Raw genomic sequence first — 12,163 nt, forward strand, 5'->3', positions numbered from 1 at the left:
CAGTCAGTATCTGGTGTGGATCAGAAAACCTGTCAGTATCTGGTGTGGATCAGAAAACCAGTCAGTATCTGGTGTGGATCAGAAAACCAGTCAGTATCTGGTGTGGATCAGAAAACCAGTCAGTATCTGGTGTGGATCAGAAAACCAGTCAGTATCTGGTGTGGATCAGAAAACCAGTCAGTATCTGGTGTGGATCAGAAAACCAGTCAGTATCTGGTGTGGATCAGAAAACCAGTCAGTATCTGGTGTGGATCAGAAAACCAGTCAGTATCTGGTGTGGATCAGAAAACCAGTCAGTATCTGGTGTGGATCAGAAAACCAGTCAGTATCTGGTGTGGATCAGAAAACCAGTCAGTATCTGGTGTGGATCAGAAAACCAGTCAGTATCTGGTGTGACCACCATTTGCCTCATGCAGCGTGACACATCTCCTTCTCATAGAGTTGATCAGGCTGCTGATTGTGGCCTGTGAAATGTTGTCAAACTCGGTTCACAACGTTGACATCAGCAAACCACTCCACCATGCAATCCCCATACACGCTGTCTGTCATCTGCACGGTACAGTTGATACCAGGATTAATCTGTTTAGAGCACACTTCTCCAGCGTGCCAGTGGCCATCGAAGATGAGCATTTGCCCACTGAAGTCAGTTACGACGCCGAACTGCAGTCAGGTCAAGACCCTGGGGAGGACGACGGGCACGCAGATGAGCTTCCTGAGACGTTTCTGACAGTTTGTGCAGAAATTCTTCAGTTGTGCAAACCCACAGATTCCTCAGCTGTTCGGGTGGCTGGTCTCAGAGGATCCCACAGGAGAAGAAGTCTGATGTTGCGTGGTCTGCTGTTGTGAGGCCAGTTGCACGCCAAATTCTCTAAAAGGACATTGGAAGTGACTTATGTTAGAGAAATGAACATTCAATTATCTGACAACATTTCTGGAGGACATTCCTGCAGTCAGCGTGCTAATTGCACGCTCCCTCAAAACTTGAAACATCTGTGGCATTGTGTTGTGTGACAAAACTGCACGTTTTAGAGTGGCCTTTTATCGTCCCAAGAACAAGGTCCACCTATGTAATGATCATGCTGTTTAATCAGCTTCTTGATTTGCCACACCTGTCAGGTGGATGGATTATCTTGGCAAATGAGAAATACTCACTAACAGGGATGTAAACAAATTTGTGCACAATATTTGAGAAAAATATGTTTTTTTTGTACTTATGAAACATTTCTGGGATCTTTTATTTCAGATCATGAAACATGAGACCAACACTTTAAATGTTGCGGTTATATTTTTGTTCAGTGTGTATCAGTTGGTACAGAATGGTGCTGTAACACCAAGGTTGTGGGTTCGATTCCCGAGACCACCGTACGTAAATTGTAAAAAAAAAAACGTCTGCTAAATGGCATATACACTCAGTAGCCACATTATTAGGTACACCAAACTGTTCACGAAAATGGTTCACTCCTACAGACAGTGAGGCAGGTGGCCGTGACTTGGTATATAAAGCAGGCAGACAGGCATCGAGGCATTCAGTTACTGTTGGATTGAACGTTAGAATGGGCAAAACGTTATGTTGGCTGACAGTTTGTTACGCTGTCCTTACGAACCGCAAAGCATATCCTTACAGCGGTATGTACCAGGATGTTAGCTACGGTTAACTACATAACGTTTGTTAGCTACTAATTCATCAAACTTTGCCAGTAACTAAGCAACTTTCAGTGTAATATTATCGTCTGTGCCAGGCCGGCCTCCTGGGCTTTTCACGCACGACAGCGTCTAGGGTTTACAGAGAACGGTGCGACAAACAGAAACATCCAGTCAGCGGCAGACCTGTGGGTGAAAAAAACAGCTTGTTGATGAGAGAGGTGGGAAGGAGAATGGCAAGAATCGTGCACGCTAACAGGCACGCTAACAGGCACGCTAACAGGCACTAACAGGCCGGCCACAAACAGACACATAACGGCGCAGTACAACAGCGGTGTGCAGAACGGCATCTCGGAACGCACAACTCGTCGATCCTTGTCACGGACGGGTTATTACAGCAGGCGACCACACCGGGTTCCACTGCTATCAGCTAAAAACAAGAAGAAGACGCTCCAGTGGACACACGATCACCAACACTGAAAACATTGCCTGGTCTGATGAATCACAGGCTGGTGTTAACAGTACAGGCTGGTGTCAACGGTACAGGCTGGTGGCGGTGCTGTAATGGTGAGGGGGAATGTTTTTCCTGATACATGTCGGGTCCCTCGATAACAATTGAGCAACGTTTGAATGCCACACATTCTAGAATCCAGGCCCCGAAGGATTCAGCTTGTTCTGGAGGCAAAGGGGGGTCCAAACTGGTACTAAATGGAGGGGGTCCAAACTGGTACTAAATGGAGGGGGTCCAAACCGGTACTAAATGGAGGGGGTCCAAACTGGTACCAAATGGAGGGGGTCCAAACTGGTACCAAATGGAGGGGGTCCAAACCTAATAAACTGGCCACTATTATATATACAGTATATTTATACATATATTATTATATATTATCTACTGTATGACAATGGATCCCCCATATAACCTTTGATCTAACTCTGAATTCTCTGTCAGACCAGGACAGTGTTCATTAGGGAAAACTGTAGGAGAAAAAAAAGGTTTTATTTGACAAGTTCATAGAGTCCCTCCCTGTTTCAGAACATGTTCTTTCTATGTATGAGCCAGACCCAGGGCTGTGGACATGATCTACCAGTAAATAGTAGTTGACACTGCCTCCAGAGCCCATGTCTTTATCCACCGCTTGTATTCTGTAAATGCTGCTTCCAGCTGCGGTGTCCTGCAGATGACACAAACATCAATGACATTAATTAGAACATTGCCTGTGCGCTTATCTAGTACATATCCGGTAGAGCCTTTAAACATTATCTCTGAACACATGATGACACTATTGACATCTATCAATATCTTTAAACATTATCTCTGAACACATGATGACATCTATCAATATCTTTAAACATTATCTCTGAACACATGATGACACTATTGACATCTATCAATATCTTTAAACATTATCTCTGAACACATGACACTATTGACATCTATCAATATCTTTAAACATTATCTCTGAACACATGATGACACTATTGACATCTATCAATATCTTTAAACATTATCTCTGAACACATGATGACACTATTGACATCTATCAATATCTTTAAACATTATCTCTAAACACATGATGACACTATTGACATCTATCAATATCTTTAAACATTATCTCTAAACACATGATGACACTATTGACATCTACTAATATCTTTAAACATTATCTCTAAACACATGATGACACTATTGACATCTACTAATATCTTTAAACATTATCTCTAAACACATGATGACACTATTGACTTCTATCAATATCTTTAAACATTATCTCTAAACACATGACGACACTATTGACTTCTATCAATATCTTTAAACATTATCTCTAAACACATGATGACACTATTGACATCTATCAATATCTTTAAACATTATCTCTGAAGACATTTTAAACCAATGACAGAGCTGTCTTCATGTCGATGACGGGTTTTAACACTGACCTCGGGGACGTCCACGGTGAAAGGCAGGTTCTGGAACTCTGGTTGCTCATCGTTGGCGTCGGTGACAAACACCCGTATCGTCTCGACAACCTAAAGGAAGGAACAAACAGATGACATCACAATAGCCCAGCTGAGAAGCCAGGAATGATTATTGTATTAGCGTATAGGCCTATACATGGGATGCATATGGATTTGCAACTAATGCTGTTGTCAAAGCTCAGCTCACCTTATTCCGACCATCTGTTATGCTAACAAAAGCCAAGATTTCACCTTGTTTCTGACAGAACAAAGAACACACGTTGTTAACAGCACTGTGGGTAATGACAGACTCACCAACACACACAAGACTTGGTTCTGGTTCTCCTGAGATTACTGGACATCATGTTGTCAAAGCGCCCTACGTTACACTCACCTCTCTGTCTAGTTCCTGAATGAGAGTTATGTTTCCTGACTTAGGGTCCACTCTCAGGTATTCTCTGGTGCCCTTCTCAAAGGTCAGGCCAAACCACACGGCATCCCCCTCTGGGTCGGTACCGTTTAGGATATATAGTTGTGTTCCTGTGGGGTCACAGACAGAAATCGCACCTGCTTATTCATTTGTTATGAATGGTTATGAATGTGGTATTAATGGTTATGAATGTGGTATGAATGTGTTATGAAAGAGGTATGAATGCTTATGAATGTGGTATGAATGGTTATGAATGTGGTATGAATGGTTATGAATGTGTCATGAATGGTTATGAATGTGGTATGAATGGTTATGAATGTGGTATGAATGGTTATGAATGTGGTATGAATGCTTATGAATGTGCCATAAATGGTTATACATGTGTTATGGAGTCTATGTAGGTACCCTTCAAATAATAGAGATACTGTATTTGGTTAAAGCATTGCCTATCAAGTACAGGAAAGGCAACCCATCTCTACAGTTGTACAGAAGATAATCATTAGAAAGACGATCATACCATTAACCGGATCTAGACTTAAAGTTAATTCTGAGATGTATATCATTGATTCTGTTTCTAAGTCATGACAGACCCATTGACTCTAATGGGTGTTTCCGTTCTAGTGATTCTATTTCTATGGTGTATTATTGTATTGTCAGATGTTAGTTAAATTGTTGACAGCCACTCCTTCATCTCTTTTGTTTTCCTGGCTAAGCCTATTACTGTGCGTCCACCTCCACTGAAGGGCATTATGGTGATGCAGCTCAATGCTGCTCATGTGATCACTGATCAGTCTATCATTAGAAGACCTGGGTTCAAATACTATTTGAAATCTTTCAGTCCTGGGAACCACCCCTGGAATTAAGCAAGCGCAAGGATAAATTCAAGGATAAATTATTTAAAATGTTTAAAAATACTATTTAAAATGTTAAAAAATAGTATTGAACATTTTTTAAATAGCATTTTATATAATTATTTAAATAATATAAAATATAATTAAAAAGTGTTAAAATAGTAAATAAATGTTTAAAATGTTTGCTCTTTGAAACACAAGATCAATCACAACCACATTGAGATTTTCTTAGAATTTAGCCACATTAAAATTAAAATAATTAACTAAATGATCATCGCATTTATATAATTGTTTACAACACTCACCGACTTCTGTGTCTTCTGAGATACTGAACAGAGCCATATTCCCATTGGTGCTGCTCGGTCCGTTGTCATAGAAATAGGGAGCGTAGTCAGTTTGCCCTGGGTGGAGAAGAACATTTTTATCGAAACTTAAGAGTTGAACGTGTCATTTATAACAAGCAGCAATTTACAGCGTGTTCACAAACAGGTATATGACAATCTAAAGATAGTGTCCATGCTTTGGGTAGTGTCCAGTTCACACATTATAACACATGCTATCATAGTGTCCAGTTCACACACTATAACACATGCTATCATAGTGTCCAGATCACACTATAACACATGCTATCATAGTGTCCAGTACATTATAACACATGCTATCATAGTGTCCAGTACATTATAACACATGCTATCATAGTGTCCAGTTCACACTATAACACATGCTATCATAGTGTCCAGATCACACTATAACACATGCTATCATAGTGTCCAGTACATTATAACATGCTATCATAGTGTCCAGTTCACACTATAACACATGCTATCATAGTGTCCAGTTCACACTATAACACATGCTATCATAGTGTCCAGTACATTATAACACATGCTATCATAGTGTCAAGTTCACACTATAACACATGCTATCATAGTGTCCAGATCACACTATAACACATGCTATCATAGTGTCCAGTACATTATAACACATGCTATGATAGTGTCCAGTTCACACTATAACACATGCTATCATAGTGTCCAGTACATTATAACATGCTATCATAGTGTCCAGTTCACACTATAACACATGCTATCATAGTGTCCAGTTCACACTATAACACATGCTATCATAGTGTCCAGATCACATTATAACACATGCTATCATAGTGTCCAGTTCACACTATAACACATGCTATCATAGTGTCCAGTTCACACTATAACACATGCTATCATAGTGTCCAGTACATTATAACATGCTATCATAGTGTCCAGTACATTATAACATGCTATCATAGTGTCCAGTACATTATAACACATGCTATCATAGTGTCCAGTACATTATAACACATGCTATCATAGTGTCCAGATCACACTATAACACATGCTATCATAGTGTCCAGTACATTATAACACATGCTATGATAGTGTCCAGTTCACACACTATAACACATGCTATCATAGTGTCCAGTACATTATAACATGCTATCATAGTGTCCAGTACATTATAACATGCTATCATAGTGTCCAGTACATTATAACACATGCTATCATAGTGTCCAGTACATTATAACACATGCTATCATAGTGTCCAGATCACACTATAACACATGCTATCATAGTGTCCAGTACATTATAACATGCTATCATAGTGTCCAGTTCACACACTATAACACATGCTATCATAGTGTCCAGATCACACATTATAACACATGCTATCATAGTGTCCAGTACATTATAACATGCTATCATAGTGTCCAGTACATTATAACACATGCTATCATAGTGTCCAGATCACACATTATAACACATGCTATCATAGTGTCCAGATCACACATTATAACACATGCTATCATAGTGTCCAGTACATTATAACACATGCTATCATAGTGTCCACATGCTATCATAGTGTCCAGTTCACATTATAACACATGATTTCATAGTGTCCAGATTACATTATAACACATGATTTCATAGTGTCCAGATCACACACTATAACACATCCTATCATAGTGTCCAGATCACATTATAACACATGATTTCATAATCAATTCAATACTGTAAACACCCGTGGTAATATTGATCTGAATATTGTAACACTAAGTTTGTACTCACTTGCTGAAACGGCAGGGCAGCGGAAAGAAACAGGAGAGTTCAATGTCAACAGAGGTCAATAAAATGATACATCGTACCCACACCACCTAACACATACAGACACATGCAGTGGGGGGGGGGATTAGGAAGGGAAGAGAAGGTGCAGGAACTCCTGTAGTATCAAGGACAGAGAACAGAAAACCTACCCAGAGAGGGAGACAGAAGAAGAGTAACCTCCTGTAGTATCAAGGACAGAGAACAGAAAACCTACCCAGAGAGGGAGACAGAAGAAGAGTAACCAGGAAAAGTAAGAGGAAAATACACCGTCTTCTTTTCTTTTGGTTCTTCATCCTGACGGAGGTGGAAGAAGAGGAAGACGGCTTGTCTGGATCCAGGCGTTCTCGCTAGGCGGCTCAGTCGCTAGACGTCTCAGCTCAGTGGAAGAGGGGGGGAGGGGGGGGGGCAGGGTTCTCAGGACGGCGTTAGTCCACTGACGTATCCTGTCTTCCACTCCTTTACCTCACAGTCACAACAGACATCTTAGACAGACCTACCGCTGCTCTCTTCCCCACAGAGAGGGACTAGGAGATATCTAATGTAACAGACTGTTCCCCACAGAGAGAGACTAGACTGTATCTAATGTAACAGACTGTTCCCCACAGAGGGAGACTAGGAGATATCTAATGTAACAGACTGTTCCCCACAGAGAGGGACTAGACTGTATCTAATGTAACAGACTGTTCCCCACAGAGAGGGACTAGACTATATCTAATGTAACAGACTGTTCCCCACAGAGAGAGACTAGACTGTATCTAATGTAACAGACTGTTCCCCACAGAGAGAGACTAGGAGATATCTAATGTAACAGACTGTTCCCCACAGAGAGAGACTAGACTGTATCTAATGTAACAGACTGTTCCCCACAGAGAGAGACTAGACTGTATCTAATGTAACAGACTGTTCCCCACAGAGAGAGACTAGACTGTATCTAATGTAACAGACTGTTCCCCACAGAGAGAGACTAGACTGTATCTAATGTAACAGACTGTTCCCCACAGAGAGAGACTAGACTGTATCTAATGTAACAGACTGTTCCCCACAGAGAGGGACTAGGAGATATCTAATGTAACAGACTGTTCCCCACAGAGAGAGACTAGACTGTATCTAATGTAACAGACTGTTCCACACAGAGAGAGACTAGACTGTATCTAATGTAACAGGCTGTTCCCCACAGAGAGAGACTAGACTGTATCTAATGTAACAGACTGTTCCCCACAGAGAGAGACTAGACTGTATCTAATGTAACAGACTGTTCCCCACAGAGAGAGACTAGACTGTATCTAATGTAACAGGCTGTTCCCCACAGAGAGAGACTAGACTGTATCTAATGTAACAGACTGTTCCCCACAGAGAGAGACTAGACTGTATCTAATGTAAAAGACTGTTCCCCACAGAGAGAGACTAGGAGATATCTAATGTAACAGACTGTTCCCCACAGAGAGAGACTAGACTGTATCTAATGTAACAGACTGTTCCCCACAGAGAGAGACTAGACTGTATCTAATGTAACAGACTGTTCCCCACAGAGAGAGACTAGGAGATATCTAATGTAAAAGACTGTTCCCCACAGAGAGAGACTAGACTGTATCTAATGTAAAAGACTGTTCCCCACAGAGAGGGACTAGGAGATATCTAATGTAACAGACTGTTCCCCACAGAGAGAGACTAGACTGTATCTAATGTAACAGACTGTTCCCCACAGAGAGAGACTAGACTGTATCTAATGTAACAGACTGTTCCCCACAGAGAGAGACTAGACTAGATTATTTATTTATTTATTTTTAGAACACACTCAAGAACCTCCAGAAGCTAACCAGCTAACTAGCTACAAGCTATTTAGTCATTGTTAGTTTTTTTAAACCTGGATAACACTCGCCAGGCCAGCTTCCCTGCCCCATCCACCGCTGCCCCCTGGACACTGATCTCTTGGCTACATAGCTGATGCACGCTGGACTGTCCATTAATCACGGTACTCCATTCTGCTTGTTTGTTCTATCTGTTGGCCCCGTTGCCTAGTCTACGCCATTTTACCTGCTGTTGTTGTGCTAGCTGATTAGCTGTTGTCTCACCTACTGTTTTAGCTAGCTTTCCCAATTCAACACCTGTGATTACTGTATGCCTCGCTGTATGTCTCTCTCAAATGTCAATATGCCTTGTATACTGTTGTTCAGGATAGTTATCATTGTTTTAGTTCACAATGGAGCCCCTAGTTCCACTCTTCACGCCCCTGATAACTCCTTTGTCCCACCTCCCACACATGCGGTGACCTCACCCATTACTACCAGCATGTCCAGAGATACAACCTCCCTCATCATCACCCAGTGCCTGGGCTTACCTCCGCTGTACCCGCACCCCACCATACCCCTGTCTACGCATTATGCCCTGAATATATTCTACCATGCCCAGAAACCTGCTCCTCTTATTCTCTGTCCCCAACGCTCTAGGCGACCAGTTTTGATAGCCTTTAGCCGCACCCTCATACTACTCCTTCTCTGTTCCGCGGGTGATGTGGAGGTAAACCCAGGCCCTGCATGTCCCCAGGCACCCTCATTTGTTGACTTCTGTGATCGAAAAAGCCTTGGTTTCATGCATGTCAACATCAGAAGCCTCCTCCCTAAGTTTGTTTTACTCACTGCTTTAGCACACTCTGCTAACCCTGATGTCCTTGCTGTGTCTGAATCCTGGCTCAGGAAGGCCACCAAAAATTCAGAGATTTCCATACCCAACTATAACATCTTCCGTCAAGATAGAACTGCCAAAGGGGGCGGAGTTGCAGTTTACTGCAGAGATAGCCTGCAAAGTAATGTCATACTTTCCAGGTCCATACCCAAACAGTTCGAACTACTAATTTTGAAAATTACTCTCTCCAGAAATAAGTCTCTCACGGTTGCCGCCTGCTACTGACCCCCCCCAGCTCCCAGCTGTGCCCTGGACACCATTTGTGAATTGATCGCCCCCCATCTAGCTTCAGAGTTTGTTCTGTTAGGTGACCTAAACTGGGATATGCTTAACACCTCGCCAGTCCTACAATCTAAGCTAGATGCCCTCAATCTCACACAAATCATCAAGGAACCCACCAGGTACAACCCTAACTCTGTAAACAAGGGCACCCTCATAGACGTCATCCTGACCAACTGGCCCTCCAAATACACCTCCGCTGTCTTCAACCAGGATCTCAGCGATCACTGCCTCATTGCCTGTATCCGCTACGGAGCCGCAGTCAAACGACCACCCCTCATCACTGTCAAACGCTCCCTAAAACACTTCTGTGAGCAGGCCTTTCTAATCGACCTGGCCCGGGTATCCTGGAAGGACATCGACCTCATCCCGTCAGTTGAGGATGCCTGGTTATTCTTTAAAAGTAACTTCCTCACCATTTTAGATAAGCATGCTCCGTTCAAAAAATGCAGAACTAAGAACAGATACAGCCCTTGGTTCACCCCAGACCTGACTGCCCTCGACCAGCACAAAAACATCCTGTGGCGGACTGCAATAGCATCGAATAGTCCCCGTGATATGCAACTGTTCAGGGAAGTCCGGAACCAATACACGCAGTCAGTCAGGAAAGCTAAGGCCAGCTTCTTCAGGCAGAAGTTTGCATCCTGTAGCTCCAACTCCAAAAAGTTCTGGGACACCGTGAAGTCCATGGAGAACAAGAGCACCTCCTCCCAGCTGCCCACTGCACTGAGGCTAGGTAACACGGTCACCACTGATAAATCCATGATTATCGAAAACTTCAATAAGCATTTCTCAACGGCTGGCCATGCCTTCCGCCTGGCTACTTCAACCTCGGCCAACAGCTCCGCCCCCCCCGCAGCTCCTCGCCCAAGCCTCTCCAGGTTCTCCTTTAACCAAATCCAGATAGCAGATGTTCTGAAAGAGCTGCAAAACCTGGACCCGTACAAATCAGCTGGGCTTGACAATCTGGACCCTCTATTTCTGAAACTATCTGCCACCATTGTCGCAACCCCTATTACCAGCCTGTTCAACCTCTCTTTCATATCATCTGAGATCCCCAAGGATTGGAAAGCTGCCGCAGTCATCCCCCTCTTCAAAGGGGGAGACAACCTGGACCCAAACTGTTACAGACCTATATCCATCCTGCCCTGCCTATCTAAGGTCTTCGAAAGCCAAGTCAACAAACAGGTCACTGACCATCTCGAATCCCACCGCACCTTCTCCGCTGTGCAATCTGGTTTCCGAGCCGGTCATGGGTGCACCTCAGCCACACTCAAGGTACTCAACGATATTATAACCGCCATCGATAAAAGACAGTACTGTGCAGCCGTCTTCATCGACCTTGCCAAGGCTTTCGACTCTGTCAATCACCATATTCTTATCGGCAGACTCAGGAGCCTCGGTTTTTCGGATGACTGCCTTGCCTGGTTCACCAATTACTTTGCAGACAGAGTTCAGTGCGTCAAATCGGAGGGCATGCTGTCTGGTCCTCTGGCAGTCTCTATGGGGGTGCCACAGGGTTCAATTCTCGGGCCGACTCTTTTCTCTGTGTATATCAATGATGTTGCTCTTGCTGCGGGCGATTCCCTGATCCACCTCTACGCAGACGACACCATTCTATATACCTTCGGCCCGTCTTTGGACACTGTGCTATCTAACCTCCAAACAAGCTTTAATGCCATACAACACTCCTTCCGTGGCCTCCAACTGCTCTTAAACGCTAGTAAAACCAAATGCATGCTTTTCAACCGGTCGCTGCCTGCACCCGCATGCCCGACTAGCATCACCACCCTGGATGGTTCCGACCTAGAATATGTGGACGTCTATAAGTACCTAGGTGTCTGGCTAGACTGCAAACTCTCCTTCCAGACTCATATCAAACATCTCCAATCGAAAATCAAATCAAGAGTCGGCTTTCTATTCCGCAACAAAGCCTCCTTCACTCACGCCGCCAAGCTTACCCTAGTAAAACTGACTATCCTACCGATCCTCGACTTCGGCGATGTCATCTACAAAATGGCTTCCAACACTCTACTCAGCAAACTGGATGCAGTCTATCACAGTGCCATCCGTTTCGTCACTAAAGCACCTTATACCACCCACCACTGCGACTTGTATGCTCTAGTCGGCTGGCCCTCGCTACATATTCGTCGCCAGACCCACTGGCTCCAGGTCATCTA

General features: G+C 43.3%; 1 protein-coding gene across 1 annotated transcript in view; it reads right to left on the reverse strand.

Annotated features, from left to right (window-relative positions):
• LOC109884088 (cadherin-related family member 1-like) overlaps window positions 1–7,367 on the reverse strand; it is a 44,244-nt gene extending 36,877 nt beyond the window's left edge. The window contains exons 1-7 of the mRNA XM_031804549.1: window positions 7,237–7,367; window positions 6,987–6,989; window positions 5,184–5,279; window positions 3,992–4,137; window positions 3,806–3,856; window positions 3,580–3,669; window positions 2,727–2,813 (exon numbers count right to left, since the gene is read on the reverse strand). Of these exons, the coding sequence (XP_031660409.1) occupies window positions 2,727–2,813; window positions 3,580–3,669; window positions 3,806–3,856; window positions 3,992–4,137; window positions 5,184–5,279; window positions 6,987–6,989; window positions 7,237–7,315 (552 nt within the window). The 5' untranslated portion in view covers window positions 7,316–7,367. The remainder of the gene's footprint in view (window positions 1–2,726; window positions 2,814–3,579; window positions 3,670–3,805; window positions 3,857–3,991; window positions 4,138–5,183; window positions 5,280–6,986; window positions 6,990–7,236) is intronic.
• Window positions 7,368–12,163: the final 4,796 nt, after the last annotated feature.

Source organism: Oncorhynchus kisutch, linkage group LG25 (assembly GCF_002021735.2).
Source record: "Oncorhynchus kisutch isolate 150728-3 linkage group LG25, Okis_V2, whole genome shotgun sequence".
In the NCBI taxonomy this organism is placed as follows: domain Eukaryota; kingdom Metazoa; phylum Chordata; class Actinopteri; order Salmoniformes; family Salmonidae; genus Oncorhynchus; species Oncorhynchus kisutch.